General features: G+C 38.4%; 2 protein-coding genes, 1 long non-coding RNA gene and 2 other non-coding genes across 11 annotated transcripts in view; 4 read left to right on the top strand and 1 right to left on the bottom strand.

Annotated features, from left to right (window-relative positions):
• Positions 1-52, bottom strand: part of Trnaf-gaa (transfer RNA phenylalanine (anticodon GAA)) — a 67-nt gene extending 15 nt beyond the window's left edge. Inside the window, exon 1 of the tRNA in view lies at positions 1-52. This exon is cut by the window's left edge and continues 15 nt beyond it. This is a non-coding gene — a tRNA (tRNA-Phe).
• The window catches only part of LOC146476560 (uncharacterized), a 116667-nt gene that overhangs the window by 65277 nt on the left and 26390 nt on the right, over positions 1-25000 (top strand). The gene's annotated exons all lie outside the window — the stretch shown is intronic.
• Positions 3490-9039, top strand: LOC146476566 (homeobox protein ceh-30-like). Its single transcript, XM_085114440.1, has 2 exons — positions 3490-5458; positions 7168-9039. The coding sequence occupies exons 1-2, from the start codon at positions 5200-5202 to the stop codon at positions 7584-7586; spliced, it is 678 nt and encodes a 225-aa protein (XP_084970566.1). The 5' UTR covers positions 3490-5199; the 3' UTR covers positions 7587-9039.
• On the top strand, positions 11521-20359 carry LOC146476565 (brain-specific homeobox protein homolog). 6 transcript variants are annotated; one of them, XM_085114434.1, is made up of 3 exons: positions 11521-12538; positions 18098-18421; positions 19383-20359. In XM_085114434.1, exons 2-3 carry the CDS (start codon positions 18148-18150, stop codon positions 19778-19780), a joined length of 672 nt encoding a protein of 223 aa, XP_084970560.1. In that variant the 5' UTR covers positions 11521-12538; positions 18098-18147; the 3' UTR covers positions 19781-20359. The 6 variants fall into 6 exon arrangements, with proteins under 6 accessions (XP_084970560.1, XP_084970565.1, XP_084970564.1 ...); XM_085114439.1 differs by lacking the exon at positions 11521-12538 and adding an exon at positions 13011-13088; XM_085114438.1 differs by lacking the exon at positions 11521-12538 and adding an exon at positions 13199-13360.
• Positions 24752-24827, top strand: Trnaf-gaa (transfer RNA phenylalanine (anticodon GAA)). Its single transcript has one exon. It is a non-coding gene; the product is annotated as a tRNA-Phe (tRNA).

Raw genomic sequence — 25000 nt, 5'->3', positions numbered from 1 at the left:
TGAACCAGGGACCTTCAGATCTTCAGTCTGACGCTCTCCCAACTGAGCTATCTCGGCAACAGGTGTTATTATTTGGACAAATCGTTAAGCTATGGTTTTCCCTGCACCTAAAATTATTAAAAGTATTAAAATACTTCACCATCTATCCCACTTATTGATTACAAAGACCGTTTTCAACTTCAATTAACCGGCCTAAATTTTGAAAATTATTTTTTGTAAAAAAACTTTTGCTGAGGTCGGGGATTATTCTGAGCTCATGTAAAAAGTAAATACCCGGATTTGAAATAAGGGACCTTCATATCTTCTTGGACACTGGCTGGAGTTGTTTGCGGTCCTGAAGTGAACTTTGCGAAAATGAACTTCTTCTTCGGCCACCATGCAACGCAATCACTAGAGAGACACTTGGTGATCGCGACTTTTTAGCAGCTGAACAAGCTAGCTGTAAGCATTCGCGGTGAGAACTTTTAGAGAAAGTCTTCTTAAGACATTTCTTCTAAGGGGAGCCTATAATTGTAAAGTTTTTATTCATTCTTGTAACTTAGTGGTTTAATGTTATTTTACACACTCTTAATCGATATTTAAATTAAGTCGAGTCATATTAGTTCGTAGTTTCATAAATAGGTCCTGTTTTTAATATTTTCTTGTTAGTTTTACTCATTTCAATAATTTTTTGTATAACGATTTTTTATCACCATTGTACGGCGCAGTTGATCATATTTAGACATGTTAATTTGCACGTTAGAAATATTAAACATTATTATTATTATTATTACTATTATTATTATTATTATTATTATTATTATTATTATTATTATTATTATTATTATTGTTGTTGTTGTTGTTGTTGCGCCGAACGTCAGATGTTTCGGCTGCTTCATGGTAATTTACAGAATGTATTTTAGCCGTTCCACAACTAAGGATCTCGAGGATAGCCATGATCCCCTTGAAACCAGACTACAGCTTTGGTAACTCCCTCCCATGCTTTATCGAACAAAATTACAGGATTCTTTCACGTCTTTTCACGGTGAAAGAGAAAGCGGCTTGACGCGTCCCTCCCCAAAGGGCACGATTATTCGAGCTGATGCTAGTTCTGTGTCCAGAAAACGACTCAACATTACTGATTGAGCAAACAAAATGATAGCCTCCCTCGCTCTTTTGGCTCGTCACACGATCTTTCCTAAAGTTTGCTTGACGAGAGAAAAGAGCGTCTGCGAGAGAGGCTACCATCTTGTTTGCTAAATCAGTAAAGTTGAGTCCTTTTCTGGCCATAGCAATAGTTTTTTTTTACAAAAAAATAATTTTCAATATTTAGGCCGGTTAATTGAAGTTGAAAACGGTCTTTGTAATCAATGATGGTGAAGTATTTTAATACTTTTAACAATTTTAGGTGGAGGGAAAATCATGACTTAACAATTTTGTCCAAATAATAACACCTGTTGCCGAGATAGCTCATTTGGGAGAGCGTCAGACTGAAGATCTGAAGGTCCCTGGTTCAAATCCGGAGAGTTCGTATGAGTTCTGAATAATCCCGGGTCTCGGCAAAATTTTTAGTTTTACAAAACTATTCTGAAATTATCTGCTTTGTCACATTTACAAGGTGAGTGAAACATGAAGATGGGGGCTTACTCGTCCCAGTCCCTCTTCAGTTCAGTCTTAAATCGTAAGGGCGAAGGAACTGGGTAATTTCCTTTCGAGGTTTGCGTCGTTACGGACACCGTTGGGGCCTGAGAAAAAGTGTCCATACTAACGAGAGGGCCAATTGTACTTGGTCTTTTGCAAGAGACTGCCCTTGCCACCGTGCGCCGGTAACTAAAGGTTTCTTAATGTATCTTTTTACATGTTTTAATGATGTTCAAGGGGTTGCCCCTCGCATGGGTCTCGTTGTCCCGTTTTGCGCAATACCCTTTGGACCAGTCACTTTGTTCCTTGTATATCTATTTCTGTATTTCTATTTTGTTCTTGTACCTATTTTGATGTGTCCAATAAATATGATAAAAAAGTCAAGCTGGCACTACTTCGACTGTCGTTACTGCGTGCGATATCAATTGTACTATGTGTCCATATAATGACTTTTAAGAACTTAACTTTATTATTTCTTTAGCGCTTGTTTATAAATCCTTCAGTACTGACATTGATCATTTGGAACTGCGCCTTAAGTAAAATCGTTCACAAGTATGTTTAAAAACGACAGAATCTTTGATTTCTAGAAAAACCCGATTTTGATAGCAAATAAAGCTGCTTTCTTTAGGTTGCAATTCGAGAGGTTTTTTCCGTGCACTCAAACGCAAAAAGCCCCTAATTGACTGTGAAACTCAGAATAATTGATCTAAATTAATTTGGATTTTGTGCAATCAAGGACATAACAAGGAAAGAAAACATATAATGAGAAAGTTATTAACCAGTTAATGGTGTTCACCCTATTCTTTTAGTCTCAAATGCAAGAAAAACGGCCAACGTTTTGGCTTTTAAGAATTTGCTCTGCTCTTCGAAGTAACATAATGAACGCCGCGACAAATAGCTTTTATCCTATCAATGACATAACCCTTTGGAGAGGTGTTCGCTAATCGCAGTTTGCTTAGATTAATGAACCTTATTTAGTAATTGACTCCACGTGTCCATAAAAGCTTAAGATTCTCTTCAGGAAATGGCAAAATTCCTAAATGGTATTTACATATGAATCTGACTTAACCGTTTGCCGCCTAGGAAAGTTGATTGAAAGTAAATTCGAGGTCGAGTTTAGGCTCCAAGAATTCAACTAAGCAAGCAAAACTCAGTTCATTTACTTTTTGGTCAAGCATTTGAAGTGTGCCAAATTGCCAAAATTTTTTCCAAGTTCATTTGGCGCTGCGCCACTCTTTGCTGCTTTCTGAGTAAACACTTTCTTCTCGAGATGAATGGAGTGGATAAAGGATACATTAGTCGTTTTGTGGTGGGCGCGAGGGCGTAAATTTGTTTGCTGAAATGGGACGTGCTCTTCCGGGCAGCCACTTTATGGAAATTAACCCAGTGTAAATGGAAAACGAATTAAGCGAGAACGAATAATGATTTCTAGTGTTTCGTTTAATGCGGCTTCCCTCGTTTTCTACCGCAAATGTTTCGGATTCTTATCAGTTAGTCTATCCATGAAATAAGCGTCTTATGGGCTAACAGACGTTGACTTGTTGTGTAAAATAATGTCTTGCTTGCTTAAGCTATTTTGAAACCATTAATATATTAACCTATTTAGCAGCGTTATGAGCTCAGAAAGGATCGAACAAAGCCAAACTTGCGATCATTACAAAGCAGATCAAGAACTAAGAGAGAAAATCCATTGAATTGTTTTATTAATGGTATTATTTGGAAAGATAAGGGCTTTGAAGGCACCGGATCTAGTTGTGTCCGTTTATTCATGTTGATTGTGCCGCAAACAAAAGATATAATCCTTCGCAACCAAAATACGGACTTCCAAGTAAACACGTCTTCCCCCACGTGAGAGGGAGTTTCTTGGGCATGTTGGGTGGTCTTTGCTCTAAGAAAAATATAAACTGTAAGGTTGGTATCCGTGGTATTTGGGAGTAAATGTCATTGATTTTTTTTTTGCGCGCAAATGCGAGGGAACGCACATGATACAGGGATGATATTAATATTGAAGAAATTAATGAACAAACAAAACTTCTCGCACCACTTAAACTAGCAAATCCATTTGTCTCTCTTTGTTACTCTCAGTGTGACTTGCTTTTTAGTGGAGTGAAATAAGATCCGACCCAAGGCCAGCTGCCACGTTAGCAAGGCCTCAGAAATCAATTTGCGCCAATTATTCCAAATTACCATTCCAAAGAATCCGCAAATGCGTGCGAGATGAAAACGGTGCTTTTATGGAGAGCCATCTATCGCTGCGTGGTTCGCGTACAAGTTGATACTCTTCACGCGATAACGAAACGCAGTCTCGTCGGTTTTTTTAGAAAATTTATCGCCCATGTTCTTTCTGGCAAGCACATATGGCTTGAAACCTCATCTGGGTACAACTGGAAAAAAATGAACTTTATATGCTGAGATGTAGATTCCTTTTAATGGACCGGATTTGTTTCATAGTTGTGGTTTTATCTCTGAAATGATGAGCTGAAATAACTTAAAGCGATTTACAGAACGGCAATTAATGAGTTTTCCGATTCGGCCAACCAAGATTGATAATCTCGATTGGAGTCTGAAAGAACGGACTGCGATTTGACGGAGAAAAACGAGCTGCTTTAAGAGATCCATGACAAAAAGACATTGTAATACTCAGATCTTGAAAAACTGAGGCGGAAAATGACCGTAGACCGTACAAGTGCCAATTGCCTGACAATTACTTAATGTTCCCTTGATGCCGAATACTCCGAAGCGGCGTCCATTTGATATGTGAATGAGTCTATCCACAAAGCATAAATATGAAATAAGCAACCGCCGACTTATTTTACTTACAAATGGCTTTCATTGTGTTGAGTAACAAAATAAATTTGTTTGTGTCAAACTTGAAATCACAACTGAATAGCGCTCCTCATTAAATTATCACAGCGATAACTTTTGTCTCGAGTCCAAAATGGGCGAAAACAGTGGGCGAGCCCTTTCGCGCCATTGTATTCTGTACCGAGAAGCCAAATTAGCTGTACATATTTAATGGCGTGTAACAATGACTAATGGTTTTCTGTTATTTATCCGGACTGCTAAAACCATTTGTCAATTTCCCTTTTATCTTTGTTAGGCGGAGAGTATATTTGCCGACAAAGGAAATGACTTATCTTGACTTTTCTGTGTTTTGTGTTTTAATAGTTAATTGAATTCCACCTTCGATTATCTTAAGATAATGATTACTAATTGACACCTTTTCGAGTAATGATATAAATTAATTGTGTAATGATCACCGTTAATTTAACTGCACAGGGAGGGATAAATCATGGCGAATTAACCCATCTTCAGTTGTTCACCCAATTGTATCATTTCTGAGACGTTTGCTGGCAGATTTTCCACTTGGCGACTGCTACCAGAGCGTTCGGTATCAACTTAATAAGCTTTGAATGCGTATTCAAACAAAGAGAGCCCTTGAACTGTCAATCACGCCATCAGCGCTCAGCAGCCGTAACAAAGAGCACAAATAAGTCAGCCATCTGCTTCGAAGACATTTCAAGCGATCTGCACATCTGCAAGGAGCAAATCTTCTCACTTGAACCAAACAGCATCATCATGTTTTACCAAGACCCTTTCTTGCTTTACCAGCAAACCCCATATTGTCACGGAAATTCGCCAGTGCGAAACACTCGTACTCAGAATCGTTCATCCTTCCGGATCGATGATATTTTGGTTCCTCGCCAGCCCTTCCTAGTTCCAAAACAGCCTAGCTTTCAGGAGTCTAGATCGCCCGTTCCAAATGCCAACCCGTTGAAATTTGGGATGCACTCAATTCTCACGCAAAGGCCGCGGGAAGATGTTACTATGTTTCAAGGTGGGTTAGCTACTTGAGGATTCCCTGTTGAGTCCTGCAGCTGTTTTGCACGCCAAATTTCCATTGCGAACCCATTTGCCTTAAAGTTTATCAGAAGCGGAGAGTCTTTTTTAATCTTGCACCAACAATTGTAGCTCTGTTCTTCTATTTCGTTATCGTTTGCTACAAGTTTGCATCATCTTAGTCAGCTGCGTCTGTGGTTTTTAAATTGTTTGTAAAATTTTATGAAAGTTCTCCTTTTTTCACCCAGAGTGTATTTTTGGCCTTTCCTGTCTACAAAAGTCTAAAGAAATGACTTGTTTCAAATTCGCTTACTGTAACTCTTCCCTTGCTCTAGTTTAATTCTGTAGAATAGGCTGGTTTTCACCCATGTTCTTAGACATCGTAGAACATCATTGCGTTGTTAGTGGGACAGCTACGAACGGAAACAAGCTCAGCGTAGATTGTCAGTTGCGATTCCAAAGCCGTTTTAGTTCAGAACAAAGAAATTCTTGTCCTCGGGTACACCAGACGGTTGTACATTTTTTCAAACTCAAAACCTCATATCAAGAAAGACAAATTGGACCATTATTGCGGCAAAAAAAACATGAAGCAAACTATCGCGTGTTATTTGGGAATAACCACCAACTTACTATAGACACAACATCTCCTTTGAACCACCACTCATAGATAATCTAATGGACGCGGCAATGAACACAGAGAAAGATTAATGACAATTAAAAAGGAAAATGCCCAATTTTTCGTTGCAATTATATAATAACAAAGTCACAAACTCGGAAAATCTATAGACACGAGCTGCATAAATCGAAACAAACCGGGAAGTTGTAAAGAACGTATCTTCTTCGAATTCACTGATCATTATACCTTGTACAGTTTATATTGAAACCGAAATTTAATGCTTTCGACGTGAACAACTTTAGTTGAGTTATACATCAAGGCTGTTCTGAAAACAGTTGTGTTCTCTAAGGCCTGCAGCTTGCACAATTCAAATCACTGAGATCTTAAAGCAAACGTCTTTTTTCATTCAACTAATGCATGTTAGCGGAAAGGTCATTGATATAATTCCGGTGTTCTGGACGTTTGCTAAAACGAGAGAAAATTCGACCACGTTGTATCCAAATAAACCGGCTAATTCAAGTGTAAAGTAAAGACAAGCTTGAGAAAACGGCAGTAGCTTTTGTTTTGAGCTGAAAAGAATGACATTTTTTTCTTCTTACCTTTTTCAAAAATTGATCTCGAAGAATTACACAAATAGTACTTTTGGCGGGGTAAAGATTGCGGCATTTGCGAGTTTATCGCTTGGTGACACATTATGCAAAGCCAAAATTTCACCTGTCCTGCATATAAGGTTACAAAACGAAACTCTCGCTTTGTACCTTCTGTGTTACAACGTAAAAGCAAGAATGTCATTCAAACGAACTTAGTTATTGATCAATTCTTTGTAGTTTTCTCCGATAAATACACTTGCTCAAGGACTTTGTACAGAGAGAACGTAAGCACAGAAACAGTTCTGCCAAAGATTTACACTCGAACAAAGCTTTCAAGGGTTTCAATTACCGATCATCGGTTATTTGCTTTTTGCTGTAACGAGCTAGCTCTTGAAATCTTGGGAGTTTTTTTAATCCTGTGTCAACAATTTTCAAGCCGTTTAGTGAGCATTAGACATCTTGCCTTCTCTTGAATCAATTCTCCGCTTTTACTTTTCACAGATCCCAGCCCTGAGATTTTAAGCCAACTGCCAGTGTATTTTCGCGTTAAGCCGACCCTTCGGACACCGAGCGGACGAAGATGCCGTAAATCTCGCACAGTCTTCACTGACCTTCAACTTCGAGTTTTGGAAAAAACGTTCGCGGAGCAAAGATATTTAGACACGTCCAACCGCGCCAAGCTCGCGCAAACGTTGGGCTTGAACGAGACTCAAGTAAAAACGTGGTTCCAGAACAGAAGGATGAAATGGAAGAAGGAATCGACCCCTAATAGCCAAGAATCATCGTCAACGAGCAAAACGGAGGAGGCAAGCGCGCCAGGAGTGAAGGAAAAATCCAATGAAAAAGACACGGAAAGCCGCCGAATGGATCCTGGGGATAAAAGCAACGTTCGAATGACGACAGAACAAGGAGCGAACTGAAGAGCCGGAGAATCGGGCAGAAATATAATATCGATTTCAATTCTATTATGGTTACCCGGCAAGTTAATATTGGAATTTAATTTGTTTTGCCTTGAAGTTTCAATATAAATGTAACAAAAGACATTGCGAGAGTAAGTATCTCTGGAAATCAGGGAAGCTATCTAAAGCCTAAGTTCTATTTAGCTTTTTAACTTTTGTTCTGTCTAATTTAAACAGGTTATTTTTGATGCCGGTTCTCAAAGACTATATGTACATTGATGTAAATAATCACGCACATGTATAATTTTCTGTTTCTTGGACGTTTTTGTTCGTTTTTGCTCCTTAATGTTTTTTTCATAGAGCAAAAAGGTTGATAGATTTTCCTGAAATGTTTGATTTCTAATCATACAAGATTTCGGAGTTGCTCATTAGAAATATGTTCTTTGCACGGAGTCGTGACTGACATTCAGCGGGATGTGCTAATGGCGAGAGAACGTACTAATTGCCATCTACTCTACTTTCAGGAAAACAATTACGACCATTTGTCATAAAATGACAGTAATCGCAAGCTTTCACGAATTACATGTACAAGACACGTTTCTTTCATGATAACAAAGGGAGAATAAAAAATCAATTGGCCTCGAAGATGCCAAGATTGAGATCTCCTAGTATGAGGAAACTGAGCGACCCAATTCTGACTCAAGTTATTTAACAACAACATAGAAAATATATTACTAAAATCTTCCATTAGGTAGATTATGAGCACAGTTGAAACCGTCGAAGGAATTGCCACCCCTTTCCTAAACAAAATGTAAACAAGACCAGGACATATTTTAGTCTCAACATGAAATGAATTTCTTCCCACCTTCTCCGGCATAAAGGTTGACATGACAGAGACAAGTTGTCTCTTTTCAAATTTCCACCTTCTGTGACAAGTAAAATTTCATTTAAGCTTTGAACATATTGATCCTGTCTACATTCGAGTCCATTACACACATTAAGAGCTCAGTTGGCTGAACATGACTGTCATGAATCGAACATTAAATACGATTCTTTATTTGTACATAGACAAATTGATCTTAACCTACATGAATCAGAAATAAAATGGCCTAAAAATATGATCAGAATTGAGATCATCAGATTGAGGAGACGCAAATGGGCGCTTATGGCACTTTAATTTATGGCGGACTCTGACTTTCATGTCACAATAGTGTTCTTTGCTCTGAAGTCAGTCAAATCCCTTTATTACTGCCACCGCTGGGACCAGAGTCAGAAAGTGTCCTTATTAACTGTAGGTTGCCTGTTGTCTAAATTTTAGAGGAAATCTATAGGTCGGGAGCGACTGTCTCACTGAAGAAGTGGCTGTTTTTGCCCAGGTATATTCCCCTATTTCTTTTCAGCGGGCACAAGATAGGACCATGTAACATTTCACCACGGTAAATCGGCTGAGGGGAAGTCAGTTCTGGATTCCTTTTACATTTAAAACCATAACTCGTGTCCTATGCGGCTGTGACACATTTGAGTAGGGATAAAATGTTTCAGGGTGACAGAATTTGTAAGTGTAACCATTCCGAATGAAATTCAAGTTCTTCGACAGGTACTTTCCTTTGGTGCGTGTGTTTATTTTTACATTCAGTGTTTTACTTGTGAATTGTTCGTGGCTAGTCTGACGCGGCGTTTCGTCTCGGCCAAGAGGCTCTTTAGAGACCTTTAGAATTTGTAGGCAAACTCGTTGAGCATCACGCTCAAAGTCCCGTTCGCAAATTCAAGATGTTAGCAGTCTGGCCCTCTATCGCAGAAGGATTCCCAACCGCCAGACTGCTAACATCTTGAATTTGCGAACGGGACTTTGAGCGTGATGCTCAACGAGTTTGCCTACAAATTCTAAAGGTCTCTGAAGAGCCTCTTGGCCGAGACGAAACGCCGCGTCAGACTAGCCACGAACAATTCACAAGTATTTGACGATTTTCCAATTCTTTATTGTATAAAATTAAGTGTTTTGTTCTTTTTTAGTTTGTGTGTTTTTATTTATTTTATTTATTTATTTATTTTTTAATTTTTGTTTTATACCATTGTTTTATTCTGTTCAGGATTTGACTGAATTTAGGGGGTTCTTCAGTCTGGAGTGAAAAGATTGAAAAGAGTAATACTGAAGTCTGTTTAGACATAAATAATCCCATGACCCTCCTTCCTGTGCTCTTAAAATATCGCTCATTCATTCAAAAGCGTTGACATCGCTAGTTCACAAAAAAGACAAATAAGGCCCTTTTAAGCAAGACTGTTAGAGTCCACGGCCATCAATTAACGAAAGGTTACTCCTTCTGCATCATTTACTTATTTATTTATATATCTATTTATTTATTTATTTATTTATTTATTTATTTATTTATTTATATTTTATTTGTTTTTAAACATTATCAGAAGCCATTCTCCTCCAGTCGGTCCGGATCAGGCTTTAACCATATCGAAGTAAAATGAAAATTAAGATAAACATCAACTGACGGAACAGTTTTCGTGTGACTACCTTCAGACCAGTTGCAAACTAAAAAGCCGAAGTGATCCGCATAGCAAACGTAAATGACACAATTGCTGAGAAAATCACAAGAACTCGAAATATAATCAAGCAACTGGTGCAAGTGAAAAAAGGTTAAAACGTAAAAGGCCAAGTCACGAGTGACTTGAGGTTCAGAAGTTTCTCATGCAACTGAGATTTTTTTTTTTCGGATATGCATCTGATCAGTTATAGTTTCGTTTGATTCTGACACAGGCACACCAACTTGCGCAGTTCATGGGTAAGAAAACACACTACAGAATAAGTAGCCATGTCGTATCGGATTTATGTACTCGAGCTGAAGGCGAGGAATGAAAAGAAATTCTGTATATTACTTATGACACGAATACATTTGAATGATCAGGGACGCAAGTAATTTGAGAGGACTAAATTAGAGGAAACGTTTATCCAAATCGAGATCTGTTTCTGTATCAGTTCGTTTGTCTTTTATAAATTATCAATGATTTTATGTGTTTTGGCTGGGACGCTGTATTTGCTTTGGCGAATCAACCTATCGCTTAAGGGCGACTTGCACCGTTTGCAACGTCTTACATGATTGGTCGAGAGAACAAAAGAACAAACAACAGAACGATGTTCCCAGCCTTAAAATAACAATGCAGCTGCAAGTTATCAGGAACCAGTGAAAATAGAGCTCTAGCGCTCTTGAAAGGTACAAGTGTTCTGATTGCTTAACATAATAACTGCTTCGTGCAGGCAGATAAGGCAAATACAACAGCAATATACGTATGCCATATGCAAGGCTCGGATGCTGAAAATCAGTGCAACCAAATGAATGCAATACAATACAACGCAATGCAAGACAGTGCAGTGCAACGAATGATGTAATGCAAAATTTCCTTTGCACCGAAAGGCAATATTCTCAGCCAACAAACTCTTTAATGAGGTTTGTTGTATATTAGATAAACTGATACCTTGAATTATCTAACATGCACGTATGATTTAAATGAAATTGCAAAGTGCAACACTGTTCCAGCAGACAACATTCAGTGGCCAATCTTTTTCAAAGATTCAGTCCATTTTGCTAGATAAATTTTTCATTTTACTCCGCCATACCTTTGAACGTTAAGCGATCTTGCCCGATTTTTAACCAATTTTCAGTTGAATACGTCTTTCAATGAGATCTCATTAGTCTGTATAATCATTTCTCAGTCAATTGCTGTATCCACATGATCGTTCGTGCTAGTCATGGACAAACCCTGTGAAAAGCCGCCTACTTGTCATCATGGCTTTAATGCTGTTGAAGTGCTGAAGTCTCATGAACTCTCGAAATACTCAGGGGCCATTCTCCGAGTTTTTGAAGGAGAGTAGGGGACTTGCACAGGCAAAGTTGATCTCATCTAAATCAAAATAGGTGAGTTCCCCCCAAGAGACTAGGCCCATTGACGCGAATGTACGAATTCCCCTGTATCAAAAAAGGTAACCCGGTAGGTGCGTGTGAATTGTTGGGGAGACCTGCACCATTTGCAACGTCTTACATGGTTGGCTGACAGAAGAAAATAACGAACAAAAGAACAATGTTCCCAGCCGTAAAAAATAATGCAGCTGCAGGTTATCAGGGTCCAGTGAAAATAGAACTTTTGAAAGGTGCAGGTCTACCGGCGGTGTAATAGGCGCGTGTGGACGATTTTCAGCACAATGTTTCCGCTGTGCACGCCGAGAAACTGATTCAAAAACTTGCACCTCACTGGGAGCTGAAACTCGTCTGTGCGCCCATGTTACAAGAACATCAACTTTTGCGCGCAACAACTGCGTTGCGTTAGAAATCGTCGCAGCACAGTGTGACGTGCAACATCGGCTTTACGGTTAGTCTGCTTTGGAAGGTGACACTCAATTTTAACATATGTCAACCCTTGTAAGTTGACTGAAATGTAGATTATTATTGATATCGGTTGAGCTGGGTAGCGTGACGTGTTAAATCGTGTTTGCAACATACTTCGGTAGATTTCTTATGTTTCGCTCTTGATAATTTTTATCTTTTGTTCAGAACTTTATTCGCATATTTTCGTCCCTTCCCTTGCTTCAATCCAAGCTGTCATCGTCTCCTGTTATCGATAGACCTCAGCACCCGACAGACACGATCTCGAGATGAAGATAATTTGAAAACAGCCAGCCTGGGAGACATTCCGAAAACGGTAGCTTCATTAGCGGCTTACATCGGTCGTCAGCTGCATAGAAGAGAAACAGCGACGAGGAACGCCCCCATTGAGTAAAATCTTCGTCTGCCACTGCTCAGGCTAGTCAGCAGCTTGAAATTCGCAAGGTCGAGCTTCGCCTTCAGTGGGTCATAACTGGATGGCAAGTCACCAGCTGCAGGCTCATCGGCCGAGGAATTTCCAGCTGGAAATCACTTGGCAACCTTAGACTTCTTTGAAAACGTCGTGTCCCCAGCCCAGCAATCCAAGTGAGTCAAATAAGTTGATTGTAAGTCGTGGACTTCTTTTCCACAGCTCAACAAATTAAAACCTCAAAATTCCATCTTAGAAGCCCATGACCATTTATAGAACATTTCTACCGCTCACGGCGTTAAAATCCCCTCCCCTGGGCTCAACACAAAATTGATAAAGCCGGGACTGTACTCTTGGAGATTTTTGTTGGGTGATGCCATCTGATCCTCCAAACGCTGACCCTATTTCAGGCCCCAAAACGTCGATTTCAGTAGCCCTCTTTTGTCCAAGGCATCTGTAATTCATACCCCTTTTCAGGCTTAAAAAATACCCATTTTTGGACTACAAACCAAAATCGTTAAAATCGATACCTATTTTCAGAACTAAACGGTTCAAAAACCATACCTCTGGGACGGGATATACTAATGTAGTTCCCTGGTGTTTGGGCTACTTGCCAAACCTATTATTGAGTAGTACTTCTTAAGGTGTTAAAATATGAATAGACCACTGCTTTATAAATTGTTCTGAACTTTTAAGGGTCGGAGACGGGCATTTTCAAAGGGAAAGGTAACGTCTTCTTAGGGTAGATTTCAATTCAAACCACTCCTTCAACAAACGAGTACTAACCTTTTAGGGACTCCTTTTAAAATCTATAAAAACACTCTTGTCACTTTCGCAGGGAAGTCCCCTATACCCTTTTTGGGGTCCATATATCAGGTGTCCTGTGTCAACTAGCAGCAGTACAAGATTTTACATTCGGCAGGGCTGTGCGTTGTTGAATGGGAATGTAATAACTGTTTTAACCGTTTAATTCGATTCTTTGTGCGGCCACAACGAAGGTAGGTCGGTAAGTCGGCCACAATATATTCCTGTCCATCTATCTCCCAACGTAACTCAGCTGATTTCCACTCAGTTCATTAACTTGTTCAACTGTCTTATCTCATTTTGTTTGTGTAACACTTTACGACTTTGGCCGTAGTTTTCATTGTTGAAAGTTTAGCAGCTTAATTTAAGCGCGTCATTTGTAACAAGAGAAACGAAACTCTTCGCTAACTTATTATGCAAGGTGTTGTAATCGGCTTTCGTGTAAGCTTGACCGACTGCTTCTCTTTTATACCGTTATGCTTCCCGTGTGGGAAGTCATGAATGTTAAAAATTATTCATTCTTTATTAATTTTCCTTTGCTGTGCATTTCCTCTTATAACGAGGATACAGAAACAAACTGCAAAGAACGGTCAGAATGCATTCCCTCTTTTGGTGTCATATTCTTTTTTTAAACTTGGAAGTCATGAACACTAAAAGTTCGGTTTTTTTTATTAATCTTCCTTAGCTCTGATTTCCTATCGTAACGTAAAGAGTGTATACAAACAAACCGCACAGAACACCTTCCCTCTTAAGTGCCGTTTGCCTATTTTCCGCTTTCACTTTCAGACGTCAGTCTCTAAAATCAAAACTCAACAAAAATACACTTTTGATCATTTATAAATATTAAGAAACAAGTAGCCCAGGTATACAGGACTACTGGAGAGCTTTCATTTGAATAGTAACAACAAAGGATTCCATCGACTGACTAAACGTTATGTGGATTCAACAAACACCACAGCACGTACTAAACGTTTGGCTGAGGAAGTGAATTCAATTTGAAAAGGCATGTCATGTTGCAAATAAAGGGGGCCGTGACTTCCTGTTTTCTTAAGACCAGAATCTGAAATGACTTCACTGAAAAAGGCGGACAAATTTACGCCTTAAGAGGTTATCCAAACTAAAATGTCGAGAACATTAGCTGCAAAGTACTAAAATATTTTTAGAAGTCGATTTCATTTCCACCTCGTGATCTCCTTGAGATCCGCGTCACCTTCTTAGGTTCCGCCTGGATTCAGTGAAACAATAGACGTTTATGAAATAACACAGTAATGTTTATACGTTGAAGTACAAAAACATATCGTGACGCATTTCATATTTGCGGGAAAACATTATCCCCTTACCAGGAAATTAATCGGACTATAGCTGCTGCAAGGAGATAATTGGGCGATGGCTTTCAGCCTTAGGCTCAGTCGTCTTTCAGTGTACCATCTCACAAATTAATTACTGAAGAAAGCGTTCAATAATCGAGATCACAGTTCGAAAGACAGATTCAGAATTACGTTTACGCCAAACGGCAAACGGGAAACGGCAGGAATGACCACGTCACCATGTTTATCCTACTAGTTTTTCGCTCTCAGTAAAATCCAGAATTATTTTGCACTATCCTCATCTATGTGCTTATTTTAACAAGAAAACATAAACGCGAATCTTGCGTTTGCCGTTTACTGTAAACGCGATTCTAAATCTCTCTATTACGAGATGTTGTCTCTGGTGTTGTGGTTTGACCTGTTTTCGTTCATTCGTGGGTGGGGTGGGTGAGATGGGGTCAGTAGTTGACATGTTGCGTCTTTCGCGGCTTGCTATATATGTCCGATCTCAATTCCTCTTAGGCAGATGAATCAGTCCAAGAAGTATTTTGTACAGTTATATTACTCTCGCTTATGGCATAGGCTACACGTGTACGGTGTAATCTGGGAAGTGGATATGAAGGCAATTTATATAATAGTTTAGTAAGGAGCCAGATCAAATATGGGTCACAGAAAAGATAATAAAGCAAACTAAGTCTTATAAGAAACAAAGTCGAAAAGAACATAAGGCTTTTCTAAAAAAGAACACCGACTTTAAAGCTCACAATATACCTCATAACAATTTCTATTTCACAGGGTCCTGAAAAATGGTACACTTCCAGACTCTTCAATGAAAGGCGATACATTTACTTAGTTCAAAGGAGTTTAGTCTGGGCAAAGTCTAGTTGTGAGACCTTGCTTTCTTGGACGCAGGTCAAATGTTTCATATTTAAAAACAACTTGCGATTTACTAATAAAAAACGCCGAAATTTAGGAAATACAAAGTACAATTCTTAGGGCAAAGAAAATGAAAATACAGGAAAAAAAAATATTCAGCAGAACAGAAAAATAGTGCTCAACTACTCGTTCTTAAGAAATTTGTTCGCGGATTGAACCAAGAATAGTCGATAAACAACGGAACGGCTAACTTTGAACCAAGTGGCAAAACAGCTTTGACACAAAGAAAGAACAGGAGTATTTTGTGCTGCGAGTCATCTTGATCCATCGGTTGCCTAAGAATAATTGAGTGGTACCCATCATTTTCAGTGTTTTAACACTGAAAATGTTCTCACTTTTGTTTTTACCATAACTGAACTGTTCACTATTAAACCGCCGTCGCATGTGTGCAACCACGCCGCTTTGTTGACCGCAGGTTCTTATTTATTACAGCAACTGGTACCTACATTGTTTTACATTCCATTAATTAAAAGAGTAGGAGGTGCTACAACGCAGTTTACAGGAGGTTTCCAACACAAAAGATCACTTTAATCCCGCAAGAACGTTCACAGGCTTCTTACAACAAAAGAGGAATTAGTGCGTCGTTGTTGACTGTTTTCTGAGTAACAGATACGCTGTTTTCTTTGAGCTCTGAGTTGGTCCTTCGAGGTAAATATTTAAGAACGTACATGGCAAATCTGGCATTAAGTGATGATTAAAAAAATGAAAAGTATTCGGCCGTTTTGTAGGTGGTCAAAGCGCGATCTGCTGTCATCTGTGTCATGGGAATTTTCCCCAACAACTGATAACTTCTGTGTAAACTTCCTTTGTGAAATCTTTGTAATCGATAGATGACTTCGCTCGTCTCTTTCTTCACCTTCCGCCCATTTATCTGATGTGTGGTTAGAAAAAACGTGAACATACAAAATGAGGAATCAAGTGTGAAAACGGCCAAGGTTACAAAAAAAACGAATAAAAGGAAAAGCATTGATCAAGTAAGTTCTATTTCTGGAAAGTTTTCGTTGCACTACTAACTTCGCTGCTAAGCAGATTAAGAGGGCATGGAAACTGTTTCAAACACAATCTTAACGATAAAACAAAAATGAGAGATAGAGAGAGAAAAAAACTGAAATTCTTATTCCAGAAGCCAAATTGTTCGGCCGTGGCATAGATAACTCGAGTTTTTAGGCTTGTTTTCTTTCACTCTCAGGTGTAGAAAATCTCATTTGTACTGTTTTCATTGTTTCTTTGATCGATGTGCCAAATAAACTGACTTAAATCCCAACACTTTAAAAAAAAGTCACGTTTGCAGGTTTCTAAAGCATTTCAGTCAACACTTCACGACAACTAAAGTAAGTTTTAAGACTTCTTATCTTTTGCGTGCGATTTAGTCATGCCGGAAGATAAAACGGATGCAAAGATTGAAGTGAAGTTTATTAATATATATTTCTTAATAAAACTGAGTCATAGTTCTTTAATTTGGGCAACCGAAATACGTGATTACTTCCCTGACACAGCACAAATTCGACAAATCAGTGAACTCTGAAAAAGTATACAGATAACATCTTTTTTTGTGACGAGATGGATTACGGATGTAAGGTTTAGAGTCACTTACAAGAAAATTGGCGATTAATTTGCTGCCTTAAAAGTCCAGCCTCAAAGAGTTTTTGTCATTAAAAACAGGTACGAAAAACAAATACTTTTAATCAAATCAGTGGCTTAACTGCTTTCATCCAAACTTTGACCAAGAAAGTACCAAAGATACAAAGATTTACTGAAGCGTAATGTTGCCACGTGTAAAAACCGATAAAGGAAACTCAACACTGATCAGTTATCAGTAAATTTGACAAAAGCTTGAACACCTTCGATAAAGAACCTTTTAGCGTTTACCTTCTCAGCTGTAAAATCTCATGAATATTTAAACTTGGCGTGTATGTCTTGTTTGAAATTGCACGCGCTCTAACCACACAAAACATCTGTGCAAAGTAAATCTAAACGGCAAAACTAATTTACCTCCAAAAAGTTTTCACGCAAAGCGTTACACAACCACACCTCTTTACAAAAGCTATGTAACATCCTGTACTTTGCTGAGTGATTTCAGTTCCTAAACTATAAACTTTTAAAAAGACGATTCATCCCAATGAAGTCTCTTGGTCGTTGTGGTCGTTGAAAAGTCTTGAAATTGTCGACCGGTGTTTACCCAACGTGTAAAATATATTTTTCTAGTTCTTTCGGTTTCTTGTCTTTATTATCAAACAAGGGACTAACTTACGCCTTCGGAGAAATGTTTTCCCTCGTGATTCCATTGTTGTATATACTAATTGAATTCTACCTTCGATTATCTTATGATAATGGCTTCTAATTGACACTCTTTCCGAGTTTATTTTAAACACTAATTGAATAATGACCACAATTAATTTGGGTGGTAATGTAAAGTAGTATAATAAAAACCTTTATCACCTGACCTTAAACCTCGCGGCACTTTTAAAGTGTCAAAGAAAAGAAAACTTTGGATCCGTTTCATTATTACATATGGCATGAGGCTGGTAGCTCGTAAATGCCTTTAATAAATGTCAAAACGGCGTTTTATTTGAACGAGATCCTTTTCAACCTGTCAATCAACACAAAGGTTCTTTTTATGGCATGTCCTAAGACCCTTGACAATAAAGATATTCATTTGCCAATGATAGCTGCTACCTTCATTTTCAGTAAGCTCACGTCTGCTTCGACACCACATCAAAGACAGTTAGACAGCCGTGATGTATAGGTACCAAGATTCGTTCCTCTTCTACCAGAATCCTCAGTGTATGCAGAATAATCTGTTGCTTCCTCCTCCTCCACATTACAGCTCTCACTTCCTCGACGAGAGTAGAATTTGCAACCCTTCACAGCCTTGTTTTATGACTAAACAAAACAGTGCGTTCACGCAGCCAGAGTCGTTCAACTCGAACGTTGCTCCACAACTCCCTTTCAGCTACGGCACCGACCCAAGAACCCTCCTTCCTTCTTCCTCAGGAAAATTAAGTGTTGCCGGTAAGTTCAACTCCACTTCTACAACTTTAAACGCTAACATTTTCTATGCACTTCGCTTTGACAGACAGTTTATCACTATTCAGTTTTCAAGTGCTAACTCCGTAACGACTTAAGAGTCGTTTGCGATCAGACTTCAGTTTATTTGCGGTTTATCGAGAGCTCGTTAAATTTCGATCTTGTCACGAGAGATGGGGGGCCCGCAGTAAAACTAGGAATTAATTGTCTATTAAAATGCGTTGATTATCCCAAGCCGTCTTGTAAACCCCTTAATACCTTTATTTTGTGCATGTGAGCTCCTGTCATCACCAGTTTTGGCTCGCATTGTGATATGAAATGGCGAACTGACATGGTTTTAGCAAATTTCAAAGTTCGTTGAGCTCAGAAGGGAACTCACAATTTTTGCTTCCGTTCTAAGAACCGAGGAGGAATTAATAAAGCTCGTCAGTCATCAGCTTAAGCTTTTAAGGTTAATCTCTCTCACTTCCTATTAACGATAACATTAGTATTGAACGGACTTACAAACACCTCATACGAAACTGGAACACTGAATTCGCACCGCTGTTTCCTACCGATCCTTCTAATGCTTGAAATTTGCTTTCTGAAAGGCAATTTTTTTTGTTACAACGCCTGGAACACCACATTAATAAAATTTGATAAATTAAACACAATTAAAATTGTATTTCAACTATTTAAATAAGCTTTTAAAGGCGTTTATAGTTTTCGTTTGCTTTGATCCGTCTCCACAAAAGGAGCAATAGTTTGTTCTTTCAAAAAACATTTAGGCCTTCAGATACCAAGGTGATAGAACACAATGTAAATTGAGTTCCAAATCTAAACCTTACTATTTAAGAAACCTTTGAAGTGCGTTTCTAGGCGTTCGGTTGCTTTTACGGCATTTTGACAAAACCAACAGTGATTTCTTCTTTTTGAAAGAAACTCAACCTTTCGTTCTCTTTTTCAGACCCTCCCTCCAACTCAGATATTACGATCCACCACCCACTTCCCGTTTATTTTCGTGTGAAGCCAACTCTGCGAACTCCAAGCGGGAAAAGATGCCGAAAATCGCGCACGGTCTTCACGGACTTACAGCTGCGAGTCTTGGAGAAAACGTTCTCGGAACAGAGGTATCTAGACTCAACAAATCGCGCCAAACTGTCGCATATTCTGGGGTTGAACGAAGCGCAAGTGAAAACCTGGTTCCAGAACAGGCGAATGAAATGGAAAAAGAAAGCCGTAGCTAAAGCTGATAAGCCCGACAGCTCGAGCACGGGAAAGAAAGCAGAGAAAACGGACAGAGTGGAGGTAAAAAACGACAAAGAAACAGGGACGAAAGGAAGAGACAAGCTGGACCACGAATGAACCCATGAACAGTACAATTGAATAAAAGTTAAGGAAAAGTTAAAGCGAAGAGAAAGAAGTAGCTTCATTTCATTTGATTAGCGAAAAGTCATCTGTTGAGGATAATTCGGCCGAAATGGATACTGGTGAAATTTAAGAAATTATGGTGCTAATATGACGGAAGTTAAAACAAGAAGTTGGGAAATTGGGAAAAGCAAAGTTTCATTTTGGTAGAGATAAGGAATTATCAGCCGAGCTAATCAGTAATCTTCCATTTAAAAGAAGAAAATTATAAAGAACTCTTTTCTTTATCTTTGTTGTCGGGCCTTGCCTTTCATCTTGAAAATGTAAATAATAATGATACACGTCGCAAAAAGTATATTTCCTTATCGCGGTAAAAAAAAGAAGAAAGAGTAACTTTGTGAGGGAGGCTAAATTGTAATTTATTTTTAAATACATAAAGTGCTTTTCTCCTTCAAATGGAACTCTTGTAACACGAGTGTACTGCCTACAAACTGTATAAAGTTTTCCATGTTGCTAATTTGTAAATATCCAGTTTAGCATTTCCTGATCTAATAAAACACACAAATCGTGAAGTAACTTACGACTGTAAAAAGTCGGCATGTATCTTTTGAATATGCAAAGCGGGTGAAATGGTAGAATGATGCCAGATCAGTTAAACATTGAACACAAAGGGAAAACTTTTCTTTCAGCTTTTAAAAAGAACATCGAGAGATCAGTGGGAATTTGTAGGGTGCGACGTCGATCAAGCTTCTTTCCTTGCAGCTGGAACGAAGATTTACATGAGGAATAGAGAGAAGTTTACTAACGTAATTGCGTCTTTGTTTACCTGAGGGATATAAAAGTGGTTGCTTGCCGCCATTCTTTGGAAGTTAATAAAGCAATTCTAACATATGGGTCGGACTTCAATATTCCCACGTACGGTTACCTTTGAAAAAGCCTCGAAACTGAATTTAAAACCTTTTTAACGTGTACAGTCGAATAACAATAAAGTTCTGTACACATAGTAGAAATGAAACTCATCCGAGTTGCGGTTGTTTGGATTTTGTTTGAAAGAAAAATCAATTGAACATGTGTTCGTTGTTTTAAGTCGAGAAAAAAGAATTTCTCGAACTGGGTTGAGCACATACGAACTTCACGAACTTCTTGTCAGAAAAGCATGTGTTGGTGAATAAATCTCGTGTTCCCTGGGTGACATACACAACCAGGATTATGGCATTTATTAACCTTTTGTGCGTATATGACAAGTAAAATCCCGTGTTGACTTAAACTATAAGAGCAGCTTCGCAGGAAACTGCGCTTTCCAAATTCTTTCAATGGGTAGTTCCTTTGCCAAAACAAACCTTCACTTTCGACAATGCACGCAACATTTCTTTCAGTTGAACGCATTTAATGATGTCAGTCGTCATAAATAGCACAATTAAAAACCATCCAGAAAGCTTTGTTATATCACTTTTCTCCAAAAACTAGTTATTTTATTTCCAAGAAGTTTTCGGTTTCGAAAATCTTTGAATCGCTTAGTTGTTTGTACGACTAGAACAATGGGCGTAGCCGGACTATTAATTAAATAAAGAATACTAGCTATCATGACAGTACACACGCGAAGTTGGGTTGGGTGAGAAAGGTCAAGAGTTGATATCTTTCCAAATATAAAAAGTTCTATTTTTTTGTGATCCGCTGGGTTTTTATAGTTATAGCAGATGCTGTTTTCTTCAAGGGAAAACGGCCCTTTTCAACCTGCGGTTATATTCTATAAATTACCACCCAACAAGTTGGTTGGTTTGTTTGTATAAAAGCCACATGTGACATGAGAAAGTCATTCCACTGTGTTCTTTTAACTATATTTTTGTTTTTGAAAATAACCCCTGAAACACTAATTTTTTTTTGGAATACTGACAAGACCGAAAACTCATAGTCCAGTTCTGGACTAGATCAGGCTGTCAATTTAGACGATTCCCTTTTACGCTGATAGCGTAAAACCTGCGTCCTTTGAGTGAAAGCTCGCAACTGACTACTCACCGCACGCACAAAATGCCGAAAACTAAACAGCACTACGACAAGGCGAAATGCATGGTCGCACTTTACGGATTATAAAACCCCAGAATTTCGAAATTCTATAATACTTCTTTTACTCGTTAGGCGGTCGAACCTTGATTGACATTGAAATTCCTGTCGTAACTTCCTTAGGTTGTGGATGAAACCCTTGAAGCGTGTACATTCAAATGATAACTATTGAGCACTTCTTTCCTTTGAACGTTTAACCATAGTGACCAACATCCATTTTCTCCTTATTTCATTGCTTTATAGACAAAAAATAGGCATGAGAATAAGGAAATGATCACCAATGACGAAAATGTCTTGATCTTTAAACAAATTCTCCCAACACGTATCACAAGAAATATATGGAGACCAGTAAGGTGAACACACATGTTGATATTTGGACTTAGAGGGTTAAATGCTTACCAGGTGGTGTTCACTTTTGAACGAACAAGAAACGGTCGAAATTTGTAAGACAAAAATAATTTAAAAAGCCACCATTGTAACTAAGCAAGATTCCAAATTGAATGGAATAAATATTTACCTATCAGACAAAGAAATGCCAAGAGAACTCGACCTTGGCTATTTCTGACCGACGAAGCTTCTTTTCCAAAGCGAGGCCGCCAGTCAAGGGATTAATGAGTTTGCGCGTTCTCTTGATCTGTCACGCGTTCCAAGAACACGACATCACGTCTTTTACTGTACGCGTTCCGCGTACAGTATTCCCGCTTTACAGAAAATTTAAGAGAAGTCGAAAGAGACTGACTGAAGGGTGGAGGGAGGGGTATTCTGCATCAGTCCCGTATCCCATTAATGTTAAGCTAACTATGAACCCCCCCTTTACTGTCGATTAACGTATGCATAAACGGGGGAACGGGTCGTCCATTTTCCGTGTCATGTCGTTTGACGATCAATTGATAACCGTTCCTTCATTCAAACTAAAACTTGGCAGTCGACCAGTACAGGTGTAGTTTTCTCTGACACTGATGAAATGGTTATTAAACATGTTGGGTATGTCAGGTTAAATATTACTTAGATAATTAAGTACAGGCTACCAAACATAGACTTAGCTTCTTCAACACAATATATAAAGGAGACCGTTCCCGTTATATATTTAAGAAGAAAACGGGCAGGAATGCGTTTGAAAGGGATACCCGAATGTCATCAAACTTTGTTCATATTTGCCGATCTGCCTTTTTAGCATTTTGTCTACCTTCTCGCTCCGACCACAATTTAATTTTTTTTAACGTCTCAGTGCACTTCAGCCTCCATTTTTAAGGACAGTCAGCATGCAGTTTATCTTCTTCCATGTGAATCCGTTAGAAGCATTCTCTTTCTGTCTACTGACGTTTACTGTGATCTTCATAATTTTACGTCGTTATCTGAGCAGGTAGATCTGAAGGTCCCTGGTTCAAATCCAGAGAGCTCGCATGAGCTCTGAATAATCCCGGGTCTCGCTAATGTTTTTTCATATTTTTCTAATAATTTTATTCAATTCGTTTATTGGTCATCAGCTTTCCTTGTTATGATTCGTTTTTATCATTATTATTATTATTATTAAAATATATTAAAATAGTCTTTTTTAGCGAAAAGAATTGTAAATAAGTTTTAATAACTACTTTTAATCTGTAAATAACATTTTACTTGGAATATTTTAATAATTTTTTTTATATATTTAAAATTTTATATTTTTTTAAAAACTATTATTATTATTATCATCATCATCATCATCATCATCATCATCATCATCATAATTTAATTCTTTTAACTGGCAAATTTATCGGTCTCTTTGTAATTTGGTGACATTGCGCATAAGACAAGCAAGGAAACACCACTACTTCAACCTGATTAAAGGACTAATGACTGTCAAACATTAGAAGAGAGTATTCAAAGATTTTCATTCAGAACCATGCAACATTGTTCTCATCCGGCTTCTCGGCAACGCTGCATTTGTCATTCTTTGAACTCTTTACCATTGACTTCGATGTTCAAACACCATTTAGTCCAATTTCCTGCCACCTCCATTTGAGTTTCTGTAATAATATATTACTTTTCTCCTTGCTCTCTCGAATGTTTAACCTCACTGAGTTAGTAGCCTAAAAATGCTGACATTTTTCCTGAAAGCATTTTGTCGCCACAAGCGAGTCAGAGATGCAAATTAAACAAACCTGTTATGTCGACGAGACTTGGCAAACTTCGAATTTTAAGACATTTTAAATTATCTTGAAAATGTCAGTTTGATTTTTTATCCCTAACAGGATTTTCATCGAATCGAGAGAGTGACGGTGTCATCTTTTAACATATTTAAAATTGTACTACTTGCTATCTCAAGGCTAATGCTAATGGCGGTACATTCAGTAACCGTATCATGAATACTCTTATTTGATATTAATTGACTTGCCTTTAATTGTTGCCTTCATTCCTTCAAGTTTGACGATCTTTGTAGAACACACGTTCCAAGTTTAAGGGATAAAAAATCTCTACCTTAGCAATCAGTTGTTGTTTAATAGCTTGACAAGGAACCTGGTATCGTGAACGGTTCTTGAAAGAAGTTACGTGCGTGGCGCACCTGTTGCAGCCGTCAGGTTTTGGCGCGAATTCTTGGTTACAACGTGACAGTTCCGTCTTCGCGCGCCTTTTCCGTTGGTCAGTAAAGTATATCTGAGGTGTTTATTTCTCGCGTTCGTTAGCTAGCCTAGTTTCGACATATTCGATCAGTCGCCATAATTTCAACAAAGTGCCCAATACTTGTACGTATTTCAAGTAATAATGAATATATAAAACATACCGTTACCGGCAAGTTGTTTGAATGCTACAAAGAGAAGTTTGATACAAGGGTACATGGTGCTTGTTCAAGGAAACACGGTGTATGTAATCAGTGAGGGAGGTAAATAAAATTAATGAAGTATTAGATATGATTTGACCTTGTACAATTGCCGAGATAGCTCAGTTGGGAGAGCGTCAGACTGAAGATCTGAAGGTCCCTGGTTCAAATCCGGAGAGTTCGCATGAGCTCTGAATAATCCCGGGTCTCGGCAATATTTTTATTTTTACAAATTAAAACTATTAAGAATTTATTTGGTTTGCCACATTTACAGGGTAAGTTAAAGAAGAAGATACAAATTTTCTTTATTGCTTGTATGTCAATCAGATTTTTTTAAATTTCATTTGCACGGAAGGCAC

The sequence above is a fragment of the Pavona decussata genome, unplaced genomic scaffold (genome assembly GCF_977016875.1).
Source record: "Pavona decussata unplaced genomic scaffold, jaPavDecu1.1 SCAFFOLD_76, whole genome shotgun sequence".
NCBI classification, from domain to species: domain Eukaryota; kingdom Metazoa; phylum Cnidaria; class Anthozoa; order Scleractinia; family Agariciidae; genus Pavona; species Pavona decussata.
This window is presented reverse-complemented; position numbering and strand designations above follow the sequence as displayed.